The sequence below is a fragment of the Rhea pennata genome, chromosome 1 (assembly GCF_028389875.1).
Source record: "Rhea pennata isolate bPtePen1 chromosome 1, bPtePen1.pri, whole genome shotgun sequence".
Taxonomy (NCBI): domain Eukaryota; kingdom Metazoa; phylum Chordata; class Aves; order Rheiformes; family Rheidae; genus Rhea; species Rhea pennata.
Window position 1 is genome coordinate 84,357,720 of NC_084663.1, and position 25,835 is coordinate 84,383,554.

Here is a 25,835-nt window from a genome sequence, read left to right on the forward strand (position 1 = left end):
GACAACCTAGGGGAAGAAAACAGCACCATGGGAATGTGGCTTCCCTGGGAATACCAATTCCTTACCTCCCCCTCGCCTCCCCCAGCTGCTTAATTCTGTTTGCAGACACACAGGAGCAGATAAAGAACAGCTCTGTTGAGTTAGATGGTACTCTGCCTGCATTGTGGTGTTGGGGTTTGGAAGTGTTTAAAGATCAACCCTCAACTCCTAACTTCATGATAATTAGCAGGGAGTAAAAGGAACCTGATTCATTTTACTTTGCACTGAAGCCAACTAACTCATTTTGCAGTTTCTGCCACCTCAGATAGGTCTCAGTGGCTGACTGGACACATCTCTGTACATGGATTATTTGGTTTACTCCCTAGCATTGTAAACTTATTGTTATATTTTTATATACAGTTTGGAACACAGGAAGTTTTATGATTAATGTTGGAATGTTACATATTGCTAAACTGGAAAAAATATAGTAAATATGGAGCAATAGAAAGCCTCTTTTTGCTGTAACTTTCATATCCTGCTGCTGTTGTTCCTTCTATGTGCATACACCAAAGTGATTTCACCCCCAGTTTACTAAAGCCAGCTGTGATCCATGTCAAGGTAATGTCCTCAGCTGCACAATTAAAACTCAGTATCCTCCACTGTACATGACATCCAGATTGGTGCCTCCCTGGGCACTGCACTCAACAATGAAAAGAGATTAAAACAAAGCAAGCTTGAGCTACAATTTCAAGAAAGGCAAAAGGGCACTGTGACGGCAGAAAGTTGAAAAAATAAGCTCTGCTATTTCCCCTTTCCCCTGAGCTAGACCAGAGCAGACATCCCATGCTGCAGCAATTTCAGCATACTTTAAGTGTAAACCTAGAGTCAAGTCCACTGATATCTACAAGCCAAACAGTGATTTTAAGCTTCAGTAACTTCAGGGAATTACTTTAGTGCGTAAATAAAAGCAGAGTCAGGGCCAGTACATTTGCACTGGTCAAACAAAAAGCACACCTTCAACATTTCTTTCAAGCTATACAGTAAAATCTTTCAGTGCAGCCTATCCCAAATATGTGCCACTCTCTGCAGAAATGAGACCGGTCATGCCTACAAGGAGCCTTGAATCAAATGTTCTCTCCCATTTACCAAAGCACTGCACCATCTTCTAGACAGAACCATGTTCTTGCCAATATTTACAGTCTTTCTAAGATGTATCAAAGCCCCCCAGCAGAGATACTGAACCACATAGCCTACAACAGTGAGATTTACTGTCTCTTCAGAGTATGAGTGGAGGACAGAGAGCTGCATGCGCGTAGACACACGCACGCACGCACGCACGCATGCACACACACAGCCGGAGCGAGGTAGGTCCAGCCCCCAGCAGCAGGACCATCCTTCTGCTGCTGGATTTTTCCAGCCAGAGCATCTTGCTGGCACTGCTGTAATTTATGGAAATTGGTTTCTGACGTGTTTTTTTTTTCTGTTACGACAAGGACCTACTGACTGGAGGAGGCAGAGCTGCAGTCAAAGCAGGAGAAGAGAGGGAGGGGAAGAGGTGGGGAGTAGAGGGAAGCTGGGATACTGGAGAGAGCAGAAGGAGAAAAAGACAGAGATGCTTCAGAGATGGGTGAGTTATAACTAAGAGAGCAGGAAGAAAGGTAAAGAAAGGGAGAGAAGAAGTGCTGTGGGAAAGGGAAAGGAGCCAGAGACTGAGTCAGCCTCAGGAGGACAAGCATTAAGAGACAAGTGCAAGGAACACCCCATCATCTCAAGAAGGACCTGTTCTGGCCGAGTCATCACCATGAGCACACGAAAGAGCTGCCCTCTGTCAGTGGGGCAAGGAGACAGAGAGGAAAAGGAGAGTGAGGGTACTCCAGACGTGGAGCCACAGGAGTGTGAGCTGGAGCTGAGGAACAACGCTATTCTGCAACAGAAAAGGCGTCTTAAACAGGCCACACAGTTTGTGCACAAGGACTCTGCTGACCTGCTGCCTCTGGACGGTTTGATGAGGCTTGGTACCTCCAAGGATCTGGTGAGTCCAAAGGGATCTCATGTGGGAGTGGGTTCACATCCTAACATCCCCTTCTCCCTGTTGTCATTAGGAACTGCCCTCAGGTTAGGCAAAGAGTCACAGGCCCAGCAAAGACAAAAACGCTCCTTAGCATCATTTAGGAGCAGGTCTGAGTGAAAGGAAAGAACAAATCCCCCATTTTTTTGCATATCTTACTATGCATCCCCACAGAGGCCAAGCACAGAGGCAGGCAGGCAGAGGGTGGAAGGATCCAACTTTCCACTCACCTGGTACAGAAATATATTCATCTGGCATGTATGTTTCTGTGTGGGACTCCCCTGAAAGCCCACATATACTCCTGCAAGATCCAGCTCAAAAGCAGACTTGCTGCTCCCTGAACTCAATATAAAGGAGCAAGAAGGGGAGCACAGTTCCTGGAACTCTGAGGGGTTTATATTTGACCTTGTCAGGTTTTTGGTTATTCGCCTTTCCCCTAGTCTCTGGGTTTCCTTTTATCTGTTTCCAGAATGGTAAGTACAGGGCAGGACTGCTAGTTGTGTGATGCTAGTAACAGATCAACATCTACTGGTGACATCTTTGGGGAAGAGGCATGGGAGCAAGGTCTCTGGGTATCTCCCTGTGGAAATATAGAGCAGGCAGCATCAGGCAGAAGATTTGTTCCAGAAATCTGGGGAGAATCTGTTTTCAGGACAGACTTCACCAAGAAAGCATGGCAAGACAGGGAACCATTTCCCGTGGGATTTCTTATTATTTTAACTGCACACATCTTCCCCTTTCTCACATGTTCTGGCAATTTTTCCTCTCTAATTTTTCCTCTCCACTGTGGAGTACAACTGCTCAAGGATGTAGGGGTTTAAACCCTTTTCTCAAAAGAGTGCATGACTCTATCTAAGGCTCTCTTCTGCCCAGTCTGCAGTGTTGCTGCACTAGTAAGAGTTCCTTATCTTTAAATATGGGTCAAATAAACCAAGTGCAAGGGATTCAGAGGCATCCTGCTGGCCAGGGAGGCACAGATGTTTCTTAAGCTGTAGCAGCACCCTGGGCCTCTCAGCTAGAGCTAGAGAGGGGGAATCAGAGGCAGCCCGTGGCAAAAAGCTCAGTCATTTATTCCAGTTGTGTCAGTGGGTATCATGAAAGACATTGTGCTCCCTATAGGCAACACTTCCCTCTGTAGCCTTAGATCATCACAACAACAACGACTATCACGGCTACCATGACTACCAGCTACCACGACAATAACAACAACAAGGTTGCTTGTGTGTATCTATCTGTCTCAGACCATTTCCCTTCTGTTTTATTTGCTCCCTTTGCAGGCCTCACCATTGCCTGCAATGAGACACTGCTTCACACTACAGCACAAATGTGAAGGACAGGCAGGTTCCTGGGCATTTGGGCCTAAATAGAAATTACCTTCTTTACTTCTTCCTGAAACTTTTTTGACTTAGCAGTTATGCTGTGAACAGCCTAGAGCCAGTGTCACAGGCTCTGTGACTGAACAACCTCTCGCTCCCAGCACGCTATCTCCAGAGCTGTCCCAGCTATAGCAGAAATTCCTTGGTCAGGAAGGAACCAGGGTGGCTCCTGAGATTTCACCCCATGCTTTCCCAGTCCTTGTCAATAGCACGTACAACTTTCAGCAGAGACTTGTCATCAATGTCCCTCTGGAGCTGAGTGTAGTCACTGTCTGAAGTCTAACAGAGAAGCTGCAAAAATGGCCCATTAGCAAGGAGGAGGCCTCTTCAGAAATCCCTATCCCCATAGGGAAGCAGGTCAGACCAAATCTGAGTCTAAAAGAGTCCATCTAGGCTGGCAGATAAACCAGCTCTGACCTTTCATGTCATGCAGTGAAAATTTCAGCTTGAGGAATGGATACCCAGACATATCCCAAGGCTTGTAGCTGTACAGTTTTCAGCAGGTAGGGCAACTTTTTGGTCTTTGTGTGCTTTCTGAGCCCAGTCACAAAGTTAGAGAGAAATAATACTACCTGCTTTACTTTGATATTGACTGTTATCACACCATGCCCCCAAAATGAAACTGTCGTGCCAGTCAAAAGCCTTTGTACATTTTGAGGCCTCTTTGTACAGCAGCTCCTGTATATTACAGATTATAGTCTTGGCCTTAACATGCTGACAGTCAGTATTCTTGAATAGTCTAAAAGGGGCCTTGTCAGAATCTTTTATTATGAACAGTTGTCCTGATTAATTTAATAGGTTTTTAGACATGAGAGTTCCTCATGTGTAGACAGTGTTTGGTCACTCAAAATCACAGTATAGGTCATGCATGTTCCATAACAGAATTACTGAAAGCTTTTTATCATGGAGCTAGGGAGCAGTGAATGAAGTATAACATCTTTTTTTTTTTTTTTTTTTTTTTTTTTTTTTTTTTTTTTCCCTGTGGAAATTTTGCACTAGTGTTAGAAGGTGCAAAATAAAAGGTGGCACTTGAGCAAGTTCATACACATAGTACAATATCAAGGGTGAATGTGGTAGCTCTGGTACCTCCACTTCTGGTTTATTTTGGAGCAAGAGAAGAACCAGGCCTCAGATTTCCAGGAAGAATGTGCTGCATTCAGCAGTCTCTGGGACTTGATGGGCCGCTGTGACATTTTGGGGGCTGCAGATCAGAAATGAACTGTATCTGTTGAGCTCATGATGCCTGTAGGTTTTATAAAAGAGCTTAATACTTTTGTCCCATTTTGCAGGGAGAATGTGGAACTAAGGAAGGTTGTCCAAGGTCACCTGACAGGCCTGTTCCAGGACCAGAAATAGAACTGAGCTCTCCTGTTGGTCCATTTCTGCCATGGCCCCTGCCATGTCCTGTAGGAATGATAAAAGGCAGTGCAGACTCTCTTGGACTATACTGATAACAAAAAGCCAGAGGGTCCTTGACAGTCAGCAGGACAAAATGTGCTCTCAGGCAGTCCTCCAGCTCCATGCAAAACCCTATCAGTATTTCCTAATTTCATACTGCTAGCCCTGAGATGACAGGACAACAGCACAGCAGCAGGAAGTATTGGAGAGTCTGTTGAGGAGAGTGCAAAACACCCCAGAGTCTAATAGTGCTTACAGGGGAGGAGACTTTATTAATTCCCCAAAACATATCTGCATTGGCAGATTAAGTACCAGAGACTCCCACCTTGGAAGCCCTGTATGTCCTAAGATTAGAGCAAGGTCCCTGATTATTCTAGGTAGCATTTCACAAATGACATGTTTTCCTACACAGTCATAGTCAAGCTGTTACTTTTTGCCACCATTTTCTGTGTATTCAGGTTGTTATATGTTATACAATGCATTCAGCAGTCTCATGGATTTTATGGGCCCATCACATCCCCAACAATGGAGAATTAGGTATTTCAGGGAATAACTCACATTTCCTTCTTTCTTACAACCACAAGTGTAAATTTATTTTTTAAAGGGGGGAGAAAAAAGTAGCTGCATGAACTAAAAAATTCTGAAAGTAACAAGAAGATCTGAACATCTGGCTTATTCCATAACCCAGATTAAGATTTCTAGCTCATACCACTTCAGTAAGTCAGAACAATGCCTTGAGATTTCACAATGGAGAGTCTAAACATGATATGCTGTGCTGGGAACCTGCTCTGATTTTTCCAGGAGTCCTGAGAGGGTCTCTCTTGTCACTACTTGTTGCAACTCTCTTCAGGTCCCCTCTAACCATCCTTTTTATCTCATTGTTTCCTACCAGTCCAAGACAGACAACATTCTTCACCTTTCCATCTCATTTGTTGAGATAGAAGACAGGGAGGGCCCCAGAAGCCTGCTCTGGGAGTGGATGCCCTCACTGTCCCAGAGCTCAGCTCTTCCCCTTTGGTGCTTGGCCTTCTCCCAGCATGAGTGACAAGAAAAGGACAGAGGTGGCAGCTGCAAAGGGCTTGATCTTTCTATGGGAAAGGTTTCAGGGAGAGGAAAAGGTCAGTTGTATGTCGGATTGTGCGAGGAGACAGTGGAGTGAGGATGGGAATTTGGAGACCTGCTCTCAGCTCCCAGCCTTTTTCCCATGGCCCAGATATTAGCTGGCAGCCAAACTGGCACTGTGCTCTGAGTATTTAGAGAGTGAAATCAAACAGCCAGCTGTCCTGTGGACTTGCACAGTGGCCTGGGAAAGGACTAAGCAACAGGAACAGAGGGATATTTTTGCTTCACTTTTTCAACTCCTGCAATGTCTCTCATGCAGAATGTGCAGATCCGACTCTCATCCCTTGAGTGATGGAGAAACAGAGGCACAAGGGACTTAGCACCTTGCCCAGAGCCATGCTAGGTATGACCAAAGAGCCCGTAACAGCTCTGCTGCTCCAATCATTGGGCAAAACTGATCAGTCAGTGTGTTTAAAGTTGTAATTTGTATACTTCCCTGACCTCAGCATTCCAATCAATGTCATACATTATCCTGTCATACATTATCCCCTTAAGGGTCATTGTCATTCACCACATATTCAACTGTTACTGAAAACCATATTGTCAGCTCCTGCAGAAAGGCCATGGGGCCCAGCATGTGGAGAATGGGCCAGGCTACCTCCAATAGGCCTAATTCATTTATGCTGCCCATTGTTGAATCAGTAGCTGTGCTGGAAATGGAGTAACAGCATCAACACTGGGCAAGAACTTGAGTATCAAGCTGATGATAAGGGAACTTTCTTTCCAAAACAATACTTTTCTGTAATGTATGTATGCACTGTGGGGGCAGGCAGGTTTTCACCATTTTCTTCCATTTTGGTGCACCTTCCCGTCTACTTAGAAGAAAGGGAGATGAAACTGCTACTATTACATGAGACAGGAATAAAGCAAAATCTTTAGCCATTGATGTGGCTAATGGTGCTCCCTTCTAGCAGTGTACAAAATGGGGCTTCACAGATGATTCCCCTACTAGGAAAGGCATCTAAATAACATCACTTCTGATCGAGGGGAGCAGAGACAGACTCCAAAGACCATTAGAAGCTGGGTTTAGTATCCTATGCAGGGGAAACTTTCTGCTTAACTTCAAATAATTGGTTGTACACCTAAAGTTTCTGGAGACCTTCCTTGTTACCCATATGTACATCACTCACCCACCCCTGCCTCCTTTGAAGTTGTAAGTATGCCTGGCTGGGTGTCAGCACATACACACCAGGTACTGTATTGTAGTAGGTGGACAGGTATGAGACTGCTGAGTGTATGTCTGGCTGAAGGAAGAGATGTGTGGGGGGAAAGTAAGCATCAGATATGTTCTTCCTCTCCAGTGACTGCATCCCAGAGACCTGCCTGTCACAGACAGCCCAGCACCTTAACATCATCTCAGAGGCTGCAGAAAATGATTGGGATTTTTAAAAAGTTTCCTGGGATAATGCTGTCCTACATCAGGTTATCAGCTGGGCCAGAGTGTTGGCAGGCTGATTCCCTGGGCTAGCAAATCTCCTAGTCCGTAGGTCTATACTTACCTGGTATTTCTCTTTCTTTCTGGTGGAGACAGCAGCCACATAGTGTGGTCCAGCGGCGCCTCTTGGAAGGCAATCTGAACAAACTGCGGGGCAAGACAAGGGTTCAATCTGCATGGGTTCAATCTCCGCTGGCAAAAGACCAGGACGAAAAGATGGAAAAGGGAGAGGACAGGAGAAAAGAGACTCCACTCCTGCTAATACAGTGCCAGGTAAGGCAACAGCATGGTGCTGGTGATTTCACAGTGATGGCAAATATTCAATGAGTGCCAGTTGCTCCAGTCCCAAAAGACATTCCAAGTTATTACTTGCAATGCCAGCTGGGCCACTCTTCTGCAGCTGGAGAGAGTAGATTTTCCACATAGTCTCTCCTAGAGTTTGGATTCAGTTCTTCCAACAGACAGAGGAAAGCCTTTCTACCACATTCATTCTAGTTGTTTGTGTATTTGAAGATAAGAGAAATAACCTTCATTACATCTCCTTCCTTTGGAAATAAGCATTTCCATGAGAAGAGGTGTTCCATGCACATGAAAACAAATATAGAAGCATGCAAGAGCAAGCAGTGTCTCCTTATCACTTCAAGGCAGGTGCTGCCCTAGATGATTTAGACAAACTAATCTTCAGATATCACAGGACCTCCTAAGAAAGTGGCTGTCTTTGTATTAGCACTGTTTCGTTTCCTCCGTGGAAACAGTATTTTTTCCTCTTATAGTTCTTTTCCTCATATATTATTCTATATGGCATAACACACTTCTCTCTAGCCCTTACATATAACAAAGCAAATCCAAAGGCTAGGCTCCATAAAATGGCTTTCAGTGCTGCATGGTTAGAGTTATTCAGTAATATGCAGATATGAGGCTCACCAAGAGATGGACCTGGTATAAAAAAATCCATTTCACAGCTGTGTTTGTTTCTGTAACCTGTCCTACAAAACCTCTCACATTACAGTGCAAAGTCTGCACTTGCAACAAAAATACATCTACCTTTGAAAAATCAGCTGGCACAATTAATTATCGTATGAACACAGGCTGCTGGCAAGTTTCTGACATGTTCAGATCAAGTCTTTCAGGACAATGCAAATCCATTGACTAATTTGTTTTCCAGCCTTACTGTTGGAGACAGTCATTGCTTATCCTGAGTTTTAGCCCCTACTGTAGTTAGGCCAACATAACTGTACTTGGGAAAACAGACTCATAGGATTGCTCTCAGTGCAATTTCTCTAGGTACCTGAAGTCTTCTTTGAGTAAATTAAAGTATTTCTTTTTCTTTAATCAACTGTCTGTATTGCTCATGAAGAGGAAACTCAATGGTAAGGGTGTGCTTTTGCCAGGAATGTACCTTATACAAAGGATAGCCAAGCATAGGTATAATATCCCATGGGCAGTAACTAACTCAGCATCATAATCCATTACTTATTCCCATTTTGTGTTTCTAACAGGCTGTATCCTAGTTCTTATACATGTTACATTTTCCTTCATAGACGGAGGTTTGCTAGACATCACAGACAAGATCTAATGTGCTCTTAACTCTTCTGAACTGAGTACCTTTTGTACTAGGTGTTTCTCTCCTCTGTCCAACTTAAGAGCAAGCCAGTTTGCCACACTTGAATCTTCTAACATGTAAGAAAGAGAAGCTCTCTTCTCCTTCTCTTCAGTCTTGCTGGTTTTCATGGTCACATTCCATGTGTGAACTTCAGAAAGCCCAGGCTGTAAGTGATGGTTCTACAACAGGAAATAGAACCCATAGGCTGTAGGTTCATTTTAACCAGATGCATTACTGGGAACCTTCTGGAGAAATGCTTTCTGCTGACTGTGTGTAGTTGTTATTAGAAACAGGATGTGGCCCCAGTGAAGTGTTCTCTCTGAAAGAACCTTGCAAGAAAAGATCATATGCCAGGATAAAGTTTCTACTTGTACTCATACAAGTATATTGAAAATTTCAAAATGGTAATAATGCATCAGCTAGTCTTGGCTAGGAAATAAAGCTGAATATATGTAGACTTCCGTGATTAGCACACAGGGAGACCCAGGCTATCAGTGTTTTCACTTGAATGGATTTATAGTTGCCCTGTGACTAAGGACTTGTTTGCTACCAGAGATCATGGCAGCCCCAGTCTGTAATATTTGTACTGCATAATCATTCATCCTTCTATTTACTTATGTCAGTTACTCACATTATTTTAGCCAAGTGCCCCTCCTTTGTGGCAGTTTTCATGAAGCACTTTGGAAAGCTTGCCATGTGACTGACATCTGCACAGTAAAAACAAACTTATTTTTGTAACATGGCTTGCCTTGCGTTGAATTGGAAATAGATGAACAATTCCAATGATATCTAAGGCTGCTTTTTCTCTGTGCCAAAGCCATCTGGGATACAGATTGGTTGATTAAAGCAGCTTCTTGACTTTGGAACTAATATTATTTCAGAAAACATAGCTTTTTATAAATGATCTTTACTGATTCCTATCATGTCCCTCACTTTCTTGAAAATCAAAATAATACTCTATTTTTAAATAAAGACTAACAGTAACTGATGATAGCAAAGTTCTAGGGCAGAGATTAGAGTGGGTAACATGATGAATAGTCCTCTAAGTGCAAGCAGACTTGAGGTGCCCATCAGTTCATCATGTACTCGTCACCTAGTCTAGTTTATCATCTCTGTGGTGTAGTGGAACAAGAATTCTTCCCTGGCTCCTGGTAAGTCTTCTAGGCAAATGGTTAGCAGTGTAATAGGAGGTTGTATAGCTTTTGTTTTGTGAGGCTGCTGGAGCTGATTAACTGCTCTGGGCTGTTTACCATGATTAGACAGTTTGAAATATCCTTCTGTAAAGAATAATCACTATCCTGTTAGATTCCTGCTAGTTTCTAAGTTGCAATTTTTCCAACTTGTTCTGGAATAAAACTCAAGAGTCTGTCTAGTGATATAGTTTAGCTTTATTATCACAACAGTGTTAACAGATTATTCCTCTTCGGTCTGTCTGCTCCCAAAGTGATTACCAAGGAACTGCTATCTGTGTTTCAGCTCTTCTGTTTTTGAAGAGCTGATACAATGCCTTTTCTGTATGGAAAGCACAGACATTACAGAGCTCTAAGTGGAGAGAAGAGACAACATTTATCCCCTGAGTCCAGTCTATTTCCAGGCTATTCTCTGTCTAGATGTCTGAAGTTTATATCACCAGTTTTTTGCTATAAACAGCTGTCACCATGAGGCAAAATGTGTTCTCTCTGATGGGCCTTGGGGAAAGGAAAGGAGTAAACAGCAGAGGCCTCTGTGGGCAGGCACTGCTGCAAGTCCTGGTTGTTTAACGTCCACATGCCAGATAGCCTGGAACCCTGCTGCAGTGGTTTCTTCTGAGCAAGCAGAAGATAAAGTCAGAATGTTCTAAATTTAGCACTTTGCATCTCATCTCCTTTTGTAAGACTCTAGCATCTTCTCCCACATATTTACGGCTATTTTCTTGCAAAGGGGCAGAGGATAGTCATGAATGGAGGGTGAGAAAATGGATGTGTTCTGGAAATAGGCAACAGCTCAGCTGGGTCTCCCAGCTGTCACACGTTATCATAGCTGTCATACATACATTACCACGGAAAAACAGTTCAAGCTGCTAAGCAATGTAAACTGGGATTGTTCATTTGTGAAAGAATTAGGAGGGCTATTCCTGTGTGAATGCATAAAGAACCAGGGAGAGCTTCTGGGGCAGGTTTCTCTGGGCTTTGATTCTGTTCCATTATTCTTCCAGCTGGAATCAGGCTGGTGGAGTTTTGTGTGCTCCTAATATGTGACTTTATAGTGCTCTGGCAATCTCCATATCATGTACTAAAGAGCAGCCTTGCAGATGCCAATAGTGACTTAGAATGTAGATGCCAGTGTGACTGGGACCATGATAAAGGCATAATGTAATGGGGAAGGCACAGCGCTGGCAGCCAGAAGTTTGTGAGTTCTGCCTTGGCTTTGACCATGATAAATTGTTTATTGTACTTGCCTTACTTGGGTGTTGTAAGGAGTCATAAATGTTTACAGACTCATGGTATTATTAGCTAACTTTTAGGCCAGTAAACCAAACTGAAAAAGAAAAACATTGCAAAAATACTATGAAAGACTTTCATCCCAGTCTTCACTTCCCACTGAGATACTGTGGTGATGTACTCTTATTGATTTGAAGTGTTCATGATATTTGTTCCAAAGTGGAAGCTTGTCCTGAACATAATTCCTTAAGAGTAAGACAAACTTTTTTAAATTTAGAAAACCACAAACTATAATAAATAATCTAGGAACTGTTGAAAATATGCATCTGTGTAGATTCAGCTGAACACTTCTCTCTTTTTTCCTGGATGTGGCCACACATGGTAAATGCTCATTTATTAACTTTCTTTGAATATACATTATATATATGTGATGCATACATGAGTTTTAACATGATTCATGGTGAACTCTAAAATAGAATAGGTTGAGCTGTCTAGCTCCAGTAGTCTTGCAATTACCAGAGTCTTACAATTACCTGAGTGACAAGTCCTGCAATTACCAGAGTGACAAATTTCTCAACTAAACAGGTCTTCTAAGAAGGTGATGTATATAAATGCTCAAAATAGTTAAATTCTCTACATTAATATACTTCAGATGTGCCTGGGAATTTAGATCAGAGAAAAAGCTCAGGTGAAATAGACTTGAAGTTTCCAGCGTATATTGTCCGTTGTTGTCTTGGCATTCAAGCTACTAATGGTGTCATCTCTGCAGCACTCCAATACTTCTCATAGGAAGCTGCTTTCTCCTCTCTCTTTATAACAACTTACAAATGGCACATTTTTGAAAATGAAATCTTAAAAATATTGGGTTTTGCTCTCCTTGATTAATCCATGTAAAAATCATAAACAGATTTAGTTAAGAAATCAGGAAATTGAGACTTTTTTCTTGACCCTCCTGATGTTGTGCTGTGAGTCTCTGATAGCCATACTGATCTGTTTACACTGTTTCAATACTTAAGCTCTTGACAGGAATGAGCATAAGGGTAGGAGAACTGTGGGAACAAGCGGCTGTTTGTGACTAGTCCATGGCACTGACTTTCACAGTGGAAGAAAGAAAAAGAATCACAGGTAAATATTAATGTCAGCAGTAGGAAAGTGAACTCTCCCAGGAGAGAAATTGCATGGTTTATTTCTTTTACTGTTTGTGTGAGACAGAGTCTAGAAGAAGAAAGCCATCAAAAATGATAATAGTTAGGCACTATGGGTGGGTGCAAGACATATTGTTCAGCTGGGAGTTACACCATATTTTCCAGTTTCTTTTCTAAGTTCCTGTTCCTCCTTTTCTTCTGCACATATTTCTTACTGATGTCCTTGCCAACTCTAGTTTTCTAGGCCTCTGCCATATGTGAGAGCTACTGTTACTTCAGCACTTCCGGTCTGTCACTAAGGTCCTCTGTGCAGAAGGGACAGAAAACAGGTGGTAACCACATCTATTGTTCCCTTTCAAGTGAAGAGATGAAGCGGGCTAAGCATTGTTCCAATAAGATCATGCAGTAGTGACTTTTGTGCAGTGTGCAGGGTTCAGTTTTTCTCTCCCTTCTCTAGATAACACCAGTTGTGAATATTTAAACTGTAGTATTCATGTCAATCTTCTTTAAAGAACTGCCTCGGAATTTACTGTAAGCCCTACAGAAAAGTAGACACTGATTAGGTAGCCACTCAGATTCAGGAGTCACTTGGATGTGCCAGTTACCTGGAAAACTGCCTTAAATTCAAGCTCTTCTCAAGGATGCTTCTTCATGATGCTCCTACTTCTCCCACAGATTCCGCCTTCTGGAAGCTAGAGGCCCAAAGTACTCAGAACAGACATCTAGCCCTGGAACATTTTGCCCTGCAACACTAGAAGAAATGCAGAGAGGAAACCTGCAAAGGCTTGTGTTTCTTTAGAACCTTTCTTCTTATCAGTTATTGCTCTACTAATAAAATCCATATAGGTTTCCTGAAAAAAAAATCACCAGTTATGCATCTTTGGACCAGAGTACTGCTACGTTAACCTTGCTAATAATAGACAGATGTCTAGGCAATCAAACAAAAATTAAAGAAGACAAGAAATCCAAAAGGAAGTCTTTGGCAGAAGTTTGCAGAGCATCAGAGAGCCTCATTGACTTGGATGAGTCTCCTGCCTTCTGACTACTGCCTAAACACCAAGTCTTTGGCTGTGTTGCTACACGAGATGTAAGGGCTTGTCACAATATTGGAGGAGTGAGTATATCAATTCTGAGACCATAATAATCTGTTGTTATGTTTTTTTCTAGTGCCAAGGTCAGGTATTGAAAGCAACTGTTAACACAGGATGTCAACTGAATCTCATCTCCAAGAGCTGTTTAAAACAGCTGGGGTAAGTCTTTGCATACTAGAAAAGAATAGATGGCAAAAAAAATCCTATGGCAAAGATCTAGGCACTGAAATTCTGCTCTTCATTCCCAAATCACATCCTTACATTGATTCCCAATCCCAGTGATAATGGCTATAAGCTTTGCATGTGCACAAGGCTGTTTAGAACAAGATGCAGAAGGTGGGCTACAGGGTAGGCATCAGGACTATTAGAAAAGTTCTGTGTAGACTCCAGGCTTGGAGGCAGAGCTGTGTAATTTTGGCTGTGTGTACTGCATGGCAAAGAAGACCAGCTGATGGTCACCGGGTGATGTGAAGAACTCAGCTGGATAATGCTTTGTGGTTTGCCTTGTACAATCTGCCTCCAGACATTACTGCTGTATGAATGAGGTTCCTCCTTTTCTGCACCTGTTCCCAATGGGATGAAGAAGTACTGGCAAACAGTGGGAAGTCCTGTTATTCATCCTCTTCCTGCAGCTGAGGCATTAACACCTCTTGTGTCTCACAGGCTAGAAGAGGTGTCTGTCATGGACTGTGGAGATCTCTCTCTTCCCATCCCCAGCGTTGTTGGCCAAGTAGAACACGTGGAGGTGCAGTTTGGCCAGGAGACAGTGCTGTGTTCAGCGCTGGTTGTAGGTGAGCGTGCCAGCCCCTCCTTTCCCCTAGCTTTCCAGTCCCTCTCTGCCTGCCAAGGGCATTTAAATAGATCTGTGAGAAAAAGGTATGGTGGTGGGAAGTTGGTATTGTCACCTGCACTGCTGACTGAGCTCATCATGTGCTGTGAATACCCTCAATGTAACCAAAGGCAAAGAGCATAGGAGAGTGCAGAAAAGAGAGACTGATGCTGAAAGGGGGTAGAAATCAGGTGCTTTTTGGTTGTAACTGAGGATGTGGAAAATTCTCTTTTCCTTTTAAAATGGACCTCTTTTAAAATTAGCCAGACTGCTTGATTAGTCCTCTGAATGCGCTATGTTCTCCTGTGCCCTTGGCTTGGTCATCAGAATGGTGCCTTTGGCTGGCTAGATATCACTCGGGAAACTGACAGAGGGTACAGCTTATTCCCTGGAGTGTTTCTCTGTATACCTATCTGCCTCTGCTGCGAGGAGTTCCCTAGAAGAACCTAGTAACCCTGTACTGCTGAATCCCCTGAGATGTGCTGAGATGGGTCACTTTGGAGGAAGGAGTTGTAGAAGACACACTTTCTGCACTTACATTAAGCTCTACACATGTTGAAAACAACTTACTGGTCCTTTTTTTCTGTCATTTTTACCCTTTAGCCACCCCAGCTAACCCCTGTTGCCTTTATCTGTCTCATCTTTGATGACTACTGTTCACTGTTTTACCTCCAGGGCCTCCCTTGCCCACTACCTCTTTCCTGTCCATTCTTCCTGCTTTCATAGTCATCTAGAGAGAAGTTTGTCCTTGTCCACAGCCCAGCTCACTCTCTTTCCCTGATTCCCAATCTACTTGCTCTTGTCCTTCATGGGAAGGCTGCTTTAGTATTGGCAGAGATGAATTCAGCCTTGTAGCATATATCCACTGAGCTGGGATATGGAAATGGCTGCCTGGAAGGAGCAAAATTGCCGTAGTTGTGCTCAGTGGGTCTCAGACACACAGTGCTCTTGCTTATGTGGAGTAAAACACAGACAATGGTTACAAGGCAAGCAGGCATGCAGGAACTGTGGCAGATGTTAAGGATGTTTTAGGTGCCTGGAGAATCCAGGACCTGGAGATTCCTCCTTCCTGGCCACTGAATATCCAGCTGGGAGCAATCAAAGATGCAGGTGGTCTCTCCATCCCAGTCCAATGAATGTGGCTGCTACTGTTTGAATTTGCAGGTTTGGCCAGTATCAAGGTTCAGTGCATACTCCTGAGAGGCACATACACAGATGACACTAACAAGGCCAGCCACGCAGACTACCACAGACAGAGCAATGCCTTTACCAGCACTCTCATAAACATCAGTACAGATAGCCCAGTTCTGAACCTCCTCTCTGGCTGATCAGGATTGAAGTTCACTAGTGAAAACACACACACACACACACACACACACTCTAGATTCACAGGCACACTCACATTCACAGATCTGTTGACACTCTAGGTCTGTCTAATATTCATCTTTAGACACTGGGCCCTTTACCCAGCTGCTGGCTCATACCTTGAGTTTTTCCAGATGTCCTCCTACTTGCCAGCTAGTCCAGCTTGAGGTTTGCTAGAAATTATGCATATACACACACACACAGTGTTAAATTCCCTGAGGAAATGTACACATATTCAGGTCTTTCTAGTTGCTGGCATTTAGACCTCTCACACATATACCCTGATCTCTCCCATTGCTGACTCATAGCTTAAGGGCCCTGTGACCTATGGCCCTTTCTCCAGTTGCTGGTACCCAGACCTCTCCTATATGCTGGTCTCTCCAGCTGCTGGCACCCAGACCTACTGCCCCTGTGACCCACAGTCCCTTCTCCAGTTGCTGATACTTAGACCTACGAGTTATATGACCTGTACAGTCCCTCCAGTTATTGGCACAAAAACCTCTCTTGCATACCAGTCCCTCTAGTTTTTCGCACAGGGACCTTACATACTCACACATAGGATACAGTGAGATTACTCAGAAAAAAGTTTAAAAGGATTATTATTAATTCTTATTAAAAGGATTTAATAAGAAGACAGGATAGACTGCAGTGATCAGGCATAGGACTCAGTTCAGACAAAACAACTGATCAGCAGCCTGCTTACATGTGACCATCCTTTATCCATCCTACTTTGTGCATTTTCCCATGTTTGTTCCTCCCTGATCCACTTTGATCCATCCCTTTCCCTACTTTGGCCCTTCCCCTAAACAACTCATAATAAATTTTACGTAATCCCACAAGCCCCTTCCAATATCCCATAATAAGTTTTGCACAGTCCCACAAGCCCCCTCAATATCTCATAATACACATTGTGATTATTTTTTCCCCTTATCAGTTACAAAATTCAGGTTGACCCTCTTCAAGGTTGTGCCTGAGTAGTTCCTTTAATGGCTCATTGATCCATAATGGAAGAGTTCTGGTCTGTTATCATCACTTATTAACATCTGTGTGTCCTTTTGTTTTATTCATCACTTTCCTTGTTATATGTTATTTACTTTGTAGTGAATAGTCCTTAACCAGATAACTTAATGAATCAAGTGCTCACACATTCTGCATACTCTTACAGGAGGGAGACACTTTCTGTAGAGGGGCAGTCAAGATATGTAGTATAGTCTTGATCCTGACCAGTCTCTTCTCTTTTCCCAGATGATGAAATGCTGGAGTTTTGCATTGGTCTCCAGACCCTGTTGTCTCTCAAGGTAAGGAACAAGCTTCTTGCTTATTGCAGGGCTCCTCTCAATGAGTCTTCCAAGGTTTGATTGCTGGAATAATCAGAAATGCTCATGCCCAAGCCTTCTGGGGTGCCACTTGCATTGCTTGCTGCACAGCTCCCTGGCTGACTGCAGTATGCTTATCTGTTTCCAGCCCCTCTTAAAAGGGACTAATAAAGGAATTACCCCATAGGGCACTAGAGCATCTCCCATTCTTGGTATTTCTCACCACAGTGGCTGGAAATGAGAAGATGAAATTGAGGGGGAAGTGACTGTAAAACAGAGGGCACAATGTGCCACTTCAGTGACATCTACATTGCCTTTTGCAGGTAGACATGAACAAGCTCTGTCCTTGCTTTGAGTCAAATGAAGCTGTATGGCCACAACCAATGTCCAACAACAACTGGACAAAGGTGGAGAGAGTTCTCTCCTTTTTGTCAGCTTAGGTCAGGTTTAGTGCTGTGATCAGCCTGTCTCCTGGGCAGCACAGAACATGGCCTCAGCAAACTTGCTTCTGCCTGCCAAATATGTAGTCACATGCTTACACTCATAAAGTAGGAGAAGCATTGAGCCAAAAAGCTGAATGGTGTGAAGACATGACCCCAGAGGGAGTAAACTGGAGGAAGGGAGGAGGATGGCTGTGTGGAGCATTTGGAGAGGAATCCAGTGGAGGGAATCGGAGCCAGGAGGTACAGCCAAGGCAGGAAGCAGGAGTTATGAGGCCTCTTCAAATTCAAAGTGGGGATGTTTGATGATTCTCCAGCTTCTCCCCGGTCACAGACATCATGAGACTTAGGAACTTGAGATCTGAAATGTCCAGTGAGTAACTGGCTCTCCCCTTCTTAGAGCTGCATCGACTTGGAGGAAGGAGTCCTGAGATTTAAAGCACTGAGTCAAGAACTGCCTTTCCTACATGCCTCTGAAGAGCTTGGTCAGTGACTGGCTGCATACCCTATCTCTAGGGGGTGAAGAAACTGCTGCCATGTGAAAGAGATGAGGGTGAGGTTCATAGGCCCCTAACCTTGCTGAGTTCTGGGCTATGGCATTCACTGGGAAGTGAGAAAAAGGCAAACAGGAGCTGGAAGCGGTTGTTGCTGGGAATGCCTCTTCTTTGGAGAGTTCTCCCCTCTTTCAGTGAACCCTCCTGCTTGTCCCCACATGCTGAGTGGGCACTTTATTCTGTTTTTTCTATCTGTCCCTGTGGTCCCTCCAATTTCTGTTTCTGCACTAAATTCACCATACCCTTTTAATAATGCCTTTTTACAATGCACTCTATTCATGAGACAAGGGAGAGTCACTTTGAACAATCTCCAGCTTTTTGTGGACAGGGAAGTGGTGCTTTTTCCAAAAGCTTTCAGAGATTGCTACGAATGCTTCTCTTTTTCTCTCTGCCTGAATGAGTGGACTCCATTTCCTTTGCTTTGTGGGAAGAGGTCTGTGGCCAGTCCCCTCGCCTGCATGCTGGGAAGTTGGATTTTGTTTCTTCTTACTGGCTCAGAGCAGAACAGAAGGATTTTATTGGAAAAAACCTTGCAACAAGAACAATGTCAGAGTTCTTAATTCTAAGAAACTTTTGCAGAAATGCTAAGCGTAGATGCCCAGACTACAGTGAATGCTCACTGGTGCTTCGGCTTTGCCAGTGTAGCCTTGCTACTAGGCTATACTAGTGTGAATGGCAATGCTTAGCATGTCTTGCTATACATAGTAACCAGACTTGCACACCCTAGTCTTCTGACCAGGCCTCTCCCCTCCACACTCCAGCTGCTATAGCTACATTCCTATCACCTCTGCTGCATCATCAAACTGAGTTCCTGCCACTCAATTTAAATGCTGCAATGAATTACAGCAGCTAGAGTCTTCTGTCAGCTCCTTTTTTTCAACTTGAAATCTAGTAATTGGATGCAGACATACCATCAGCCTCAAGCCCTAGCATCTCACAGCCTTTGGTACTCCTTTGGTACTCCAGCATAAAACTAGAGAACTAGACTTTCTTGTAGTATCAGCTCAGGTCAGAGAACTGTGGACTCATCTGGGTTGAACAAAATGGATATTAAGTCACTTTTTTTTTGTTTGTTTTTTGTTTCATTTGCATCTGTAACTGCATGATAGATACATTATCTACTTGTACTACCTCTAGGTAGGATGCACCAGGACAGCTTGCTCCATGCCTGGAAATGATCACAACTGATATTTTTCATAATATTCAGCACAAGTTTTTCCATATCACACTTGAAACCCAGTAAAGCCATCTCTTCCTCATGACTACTGATTCTCTATCTAATCTCTCCACAATATCCCTTTATCCTCCCATAGAATATCATGACATTGTCATTTTGCCTGTCATCCTGGATTAAACAGTGCTGGCTCTCTTCCTGCCTTATCAAACCTCTCATTGTTGCTGTTGCACTTCTTAAAATACTTGTGGTTGCTTTCCTGCCTCCCCCTGCCCCCCTTAGTTCTCACCTAAACCAGATGCAGGACTCCAGTTTAACACATGGCAAAACAAGTGGAGTTACTGCCTGGGTGATACATGTAACACACTAATATTAGCTGCTGTGACTGGCATCTGCTCCTCCTTAAAGCAGCCTCAGGCTGGTGATTTTGTTGCTCATATCCTCCAGTGTCTGATCTGTTGCTTGGCTTTTGAGCCATTCTTCCACTTGTGCATCCGATTATTTCTTCTTATGTGTATTGCTTTTCTTGCATCTCCTGAATGACACCAATATTTCAGAGTTTTCTCTCATTTGTGTCCACACCCACAAGCTTCTTGATGATCTTGTCTCCCAAAGTAACAGAAATCCCCTCTGGATTTGTATCATCAACTGCATATCAGACTGCCTTCTGAAGCCTAGAGTTCTTTAATGACAGTTCAAGCCTGTACTGGACCCATCCTGCATGCCAGCTGGAATCTACCTGGTACCTAGGTCACTCTGCTGAAAAAAAATCTTGTGTTAGATGAGACACTTGCTCCTATGTTCCTGTGTGTAGCAACTCAGCTAGCTTCCAGCTCTTGCTTCCCTCTAAAATAGCATGGGGAACTATGGCAAATAACCTATTGAAGTTAACAAATAGCACGTCTATTACATCTCATTATTCATTAACCTTCCTGGTCTGTGAAAAACAAAAAAAATAAGGATCTTCCCCAAATCAGACCGCACCTAACAGAAATCTTTCAGATCATTTAAAAGGTGCTGAACTGGATCCTATATAAAGTTGGTATGACTTTGAGTTGACATCTATATTTTGACTGCTACCTGTTACTTACAGCCCTGCAGATGTTTGTACATGAGCTGCTGTTGGAGTTCCCACATATCAGTCTTGGCATACTCTCTTTTTTTGCTCATCTTCAGAACACCCTCCAGGCCTTCTGAAGCCTTTCTGGGACTTGCATGCCTCAATTCTCAAATCATTAGAAGTTCAGATTCCTCTGCTAATTAATGTGCTATGGCAGGTGGAAATACCCAGCTCTGCCTATCTCTTCCTCTGCTCTCTGCTTAATGAATCCCTCTCGGCATCGTCTTTTTATCTCTGCCCAAGTGAATCATTCACTCTCCCACACTTGGAAAGAGCAAATTTGTTACTTACCAAAGGTGTCTTTTCCTTCTTTAGATAATCCTTTTAATAACACTTTCATATATACTGGTTGCTAATACTCTTATATATCTTGCCAGCCTTTCCTCTTTGCTCTTCCTCTGTGCTTGAGAACTGGCTGAAAGGCAGAGCTCAGAGGGTTGTCATCAGTGGTGTGGAGTCCAATTGGAGGCCTGTGGCAAGTGGCATCCCCCAGGGCTCAGTACTGGGTCCCATCCTGTCAACCTTTTCATCAATGACCTGGATGAGGGGATGGAGTGCATCCTCAGCAAGATGATACCAAGCTGCGAGGAGTGGCTGATCCACCTGAGGGCTGTGCTGCCATTCAGAGAGACCTGGGCAGGCTAGAGAGCTGGGCAGAGAGGAACCTCAACAGAGTTCAACAAGGGCAAGTGCAGAGTCCTACACCTAGGTAAAAATAACCCAAGGCACTAGTACAAGCTGGGGGCTGACCTTCTGGAGATCAGCTCTGCAGAGAAGGACCTGGGAGTGCTGGTGGATGACAAGTTGACCATGAGCCAGCAATGTGCCCGTGTGGCCAAGAAAGCCAATGGTCTCTTGGGGTGCATTAGGAAGAGTGTTGCCAGCAGGTCAAAGGAGGTGAACCTGCCCCTCTGCTCAGCCCTGGGGAGGCCACATCTCGAGTACTGCGTCCCGTTCTGGGCTCCCCAGTACAAGAGAGACATGTAGCTACTGGAGAGAGTCCAGTGTAGGGCTACAAAGATGATCAGAGGGCTGGAGCACCTGCCCTACGAGGAATGGCTACGAGAGCTGGGCCTGTTTAGCCTGGAGAAGAGAAGGCTGAGGGGGGATCTTATCAATGTTTACAAATACCTGAAGGGAGGGTGTCAAGGGGATGGGGACAAACTCTTTTCAGTTGCCCCATGTGTCAGGACAAAAGGCAATGGGCAAAAATTGAAGCACAGGAAGTTCTGTCTGAACGTGAGGGGGAATTTCTTCACTATGAGAGTGACAGAGCACTGGACCAGGTTGCCCTGAGAGGTTGTAGAGTCTCCTTCTCTGTAGATCTTCAAAGCCCGTCTGGATGCAACCCTAACATGCTGTAGGTGATTCTGCTTGAGCAGGGAGGTTGGACTAGATGATCTCCAGAGGTCCCTTCCAACCTTACTGATTCTGTGATTCTATGAGTCTTCGCAATTGCATGTATGAATTCAGACTGTACCACTTCTTGGTCACAGACGAGATGTTTCCAGCAAGTGCTAAGTCAGTGTGGGAGAGCTATTATAGTCAACCATGAAATCAGCTCCAGAGCATGAGACATGCTTTTCACCCTCCTCCTGCCCATGTCAGTGGAACATCCAGGTCCTCTTACTAAAATTATCTTCCTCCCAAACATCAAGAAACCTATTGGAAACAGTTATCCTGAAACCTCCCCATCAAACTTTGTTGCAGGCTTTGTTACAGAAGAAGTTATGATGGAATGAGACCTGCTAGTCATAACACCATAGCTGACAGCCCACTTCAACTCAATCTCTAAGTCACAGTCTAATCCTACATTGTCAGTACCTGCTTTCCTCACCATTGAGCTGAACTCCTGGTGGGTTTGAGTCTCCCCAAATTCTCTAGCATTAAATGACATGTTGTCACTAATCCTAATACATGTTTTCTGAATTAACATACAAACTAGTGTTTTCTAAAAAGACCAACCTTCTTGGTGCTGTGTCCTTACATTGGACTTCCAGTTTCCACTGTGAAAGAGAAAAATGTTGGCTTTCAAAGATGCAAAATGGAGTTACAAAACAGGATTGATAATGCCTCAAAGAAGAAAGCTCAACTTCATTCACATAAAACATTATTATTTTTTAAAATCTCCTCAGTGTAGGGAATCAAATATGTCATTTTTAAAGTGGATTAGCAAGGCTGAGTACTGCTTCAGCAGTAGTTTCCTTTGGAAAAGCTGGTTACACAGACACATTTCTGTGACCCCAACATCAGTCACCCTTTATTTTTTGAGGGGGAGGGGAAGTAGGGAACCGCCTAAAGGTCTTTTCCAATGGAGACCCCCCAAAATGCTACATCTTTCATATGGAAGGTGGAAATTTAGTACAAACTGCCATCCTAAAACAGGACACAGTGACATCTTCTGTGTGTTCAACACCTTCTTTTTAAGGTGGCCTACCCCTTCAAAATAGGCAATGGTATGTTATCATTTTAGTGAGAATGTCTCTGAACCTCCATGTTGTTCAGCTCCTACTAGAGCTGCTTTCCAATAGTGTGGACAGAGCAGCTTTGAAACAGTGATACTGGGAAGTATCTGTCACAGCAAGCCTTTGAAACAGTCAGACAAGTATGTGTTAGGTGTGAGATACATATGGCTGAACTTGCCCTGAGATAGAAAGATGGACTAAGCAACTTTCCAAGGCCTCTTGCAAGGTCTGTGTGTAAGAGGTAAACCCATCCCAAGAACACGCACCATTCTGAAGCCATAATCACATCATTTGCCTTGCCAAGCTTGGGGGACACTTGGCCTTTGAAAGGAACGGGAGCTTCAGCCAGCCCTTATCCCAGAGGCTTGCTCCTTTTCTCACCACTATATGGTGAGTTACAGAACTGAAGATTATTCAGCTGCCTACATAGATTTACAGTCCTCCTTTACCAGAAATTCAACTGACAAATGCCAGGATATACCTGGAGAGTAATGGAAATGATGGCATCCAGAAAAGTGTTTGTAAGAATTGGAGCAGGGATGGACAACAGGTTTATTGTCTCTTAGGAAAATAAAATAAATCTTTCCCTTTATTTTCTTGCTAGTAAATTGAATGCCACAACCAAAGCTACAAACTGCTTATCCTCAAATGCCTGCACTGTCCAAGAACTCTGTTGGACTCGTTTTCTGCCCCATGGGAGAGCTTCCTACCACCAGTGGGTATGCTAATCTGTCACTGAGTGGGATGGAGCAAACACTACTTGTTGCTGCATAGGAAGGAACAACTTCCAATTCCAACTCTTTGAAGTGTGTTGGCTGTGCAGAAAGAAGGGGCTTTGAGTTACCATGGAACTATAATAAAGTAACCATACCTTTCCAGAGAAGAAACCACGTCAGCTGAGTCTCTGAGCAAATATACATGCCACAGAAAATTGTGGCCAGTGGAAGTGCCATCAGCAGCCAGCCTTTAAATTGCCACTTTGGCTTTCAGGGCACGAAAAGAAGCAGGGAAGGTACCTTCTGGCCAGGAACAGTACAAAAGTCCTGATACAGTTCACTAAGACAGTTCTTATTATTTTCTTTTGTGTGCAAGGGGAATGGGAGCAAAATGCATCTGTAAGTCCCTTTAAGTACTATAAGCAACAGAATTGTTAGGAATATCCTCAAACACTACTTTTTTCCCCCCCCTCTCCAATGGTTTCAAGAGCGGGAGAGCTTTGGGGATCAGATGTTCTGTAGTATCAGTATCCCCTTAGCTCTGCTTTCCAGAGTGCAGCATGCCAGTGCTTGCATGGTGCACAGTAATATACTCAGGCCAATAGGAGAAGAGGGCTAGGTTGCACAGGTTATACTTGCCCTGTCCAACACTCACATGGTTTTGCCCTATTTTCTTTTAAAGATGGTTCATAGAAAAATGTTGTGTCTCTTGCACTAGGTCTTTCCTGTTTCTTCTAAAAAAATGAACAGTCCAACAGTGAATCAATTTGGCCTTCCTTCCTCTGAAATCATTTAACCTGTGTGGCAAAATCTGTTTTGTATAAACAAGTTCCAGTTACATAACCATTTGTACTCTTTTGTGCTTGTGTTGCTAATAAAGGTTTCCACTGGGCACGGACAGCCAGCATTGAGTTGTTCTGTTACCAGCGTAGATAATTATCTTTTGCTGCTAGGGATTAGGAAAGATTTACAGTGCAGTAGAACCGCAATAGCCTGGAAGCCCAGCTTCCAGATCAGTTCAGCCTGGCCTCTCAGACAAATAAAATGCTTCAGACAATTGCTGCAGGAAGCAGGGGATTGTGAGAGAAAGTATTTCTGTGAAGAATGCCTGCTCTACCAAAAACAAACAAAATACTAAGCAGTGCCATGGCATGCACACATTGTGGTAGGGCTCCCTCCAATCCTATCAAACTTGATGGCATAGGCAGCTGAAGAGCTCTCCTTCTCAGCAGCAGTACATCTGCCACGTTGTGCAAGCTAGGACTGAAAAACCTAGACATTGTTATGTTTATTGCGCATAAGCATCCTGTTTCTGTCCCAAAGTGGAGAAAGAGCACCAGTCTGTGTTCAGGCTCGAAGAGTAGTACACTCCAAGACACAAGTCTGTTGTTCAGTGAAGTTCTGGAAATGCTTCCAGAAATCTGCTTTGCCGAGTCTTGCTCCACTGTGGTCCCTCTTGGTGTCAGCTTCACTAATTCTGAAGTGCGAGACTAAATCCAGGTAGTAACAGGGCTAGGGAGAAAGCATCTCAGAATACAGTGAAACCTTACTGTTCACCCCATGTGGAGGGGCATCTGCTCCTTCCCAACTCAGCTGGGTCCCCAGGGGAGGAGACAGGGATAGTAACTGTTGCTATTTCACCTGAAACTCTTGGGGAGAGAAGGAAGAGAATTATCACTTGTTCCTGTCATCAGAGCAGCAGCTCTAGGTTTTGGGGATCAGAAATCTAAAAGTAGCAGGAAACAACAGTCTGAGACCTATCAGATCTCATCTTCATTTGCAAAGTGCAGCAAGACTGATTAGAGTCAAAGGGTCACACTAACTAACCTGCCACCAGCTCTATTCTGTATGGTAGATGCCCACTTGGATTGGAGGTTTTATATCACAGGATCATAATAACTGGCAGATTTTCTTGAGGTTACAAGCTCAAAGATAACTCCTTGCTTTAGCCTGGCAATAGACACTATCAGCTCTCCAATGCTGACAAAACTCAAGCACTGCTGCTCCCATCTTCCCTTAGCCTGAGCACTCCTGTTAGCAAAGCACCATTATACCTTCAGAGCTCCTGCCTCAATGAAGAGCCCAATTGGATAAAGCACTTAGTATTATGGGGGGCATTTAAAAATGCTTCTCAGTGAGGCCATTATAATGGAGAAGCTTACCATAGTTAAGAGTCAGAAGACAGAATGGTCTGAGAGTGCTGTTCCACAGCTACAGAG

The 25,835-nt window shown here is 43.8% G+C and overlaps 1 protein-coding gene across 3 annotated transcripts; it reads left to right on the plus strand.

Moving 5' to 3' along the window:
• Nucleotides 1-1,514: 1,514 nt before the first annotated feature.
• On the plus strand, nucleotides 1,515-24,520 carry NRIP2 (nuclear receptor interacting protein 2). Of its 3 annotated transcripts, none has more exons than XR_009960573.1 (7): nucleotides 1,515-2,011; nucleotides 7,475-7,651; nucleotides 13,714-13,796; nucleotides 14,301-14,428; nucleotides 17,077-17,129; nucleotides 17,988-18,140; nucleotides 22,146-24,520. XR_009960573.1 is itself a non-coding variant. In XM_062593482.1 (7 exons), the coding sequence occupies exons 1-7, from the start codon at nucleotides 1,781-1,783 to the stop codon at nucleotides 22,175-22,177; spliced, it is 789 nt and encodes a 262-aa protein (XP_062449466.1). In that variant the 5' UTR covers nucleotides 1,515-1,780; the 3' UTR covers nucleotides 22,178-24,520. The 3 variants fall into 3 exon arrangements, 2 of the variants coding, with proteins under 2 accessions (XP_062449466.1, XP_062449476.1); XM_062593482.1 differs by having other exon boundaries at nucleotides 17,988-18,072; XM_062593492.1 differs by having other exon boundaries at nucleotides 17,988-24,520.
• Nucleotides 24,521-25,835: the final 1,315 nt, after the last annotated feature.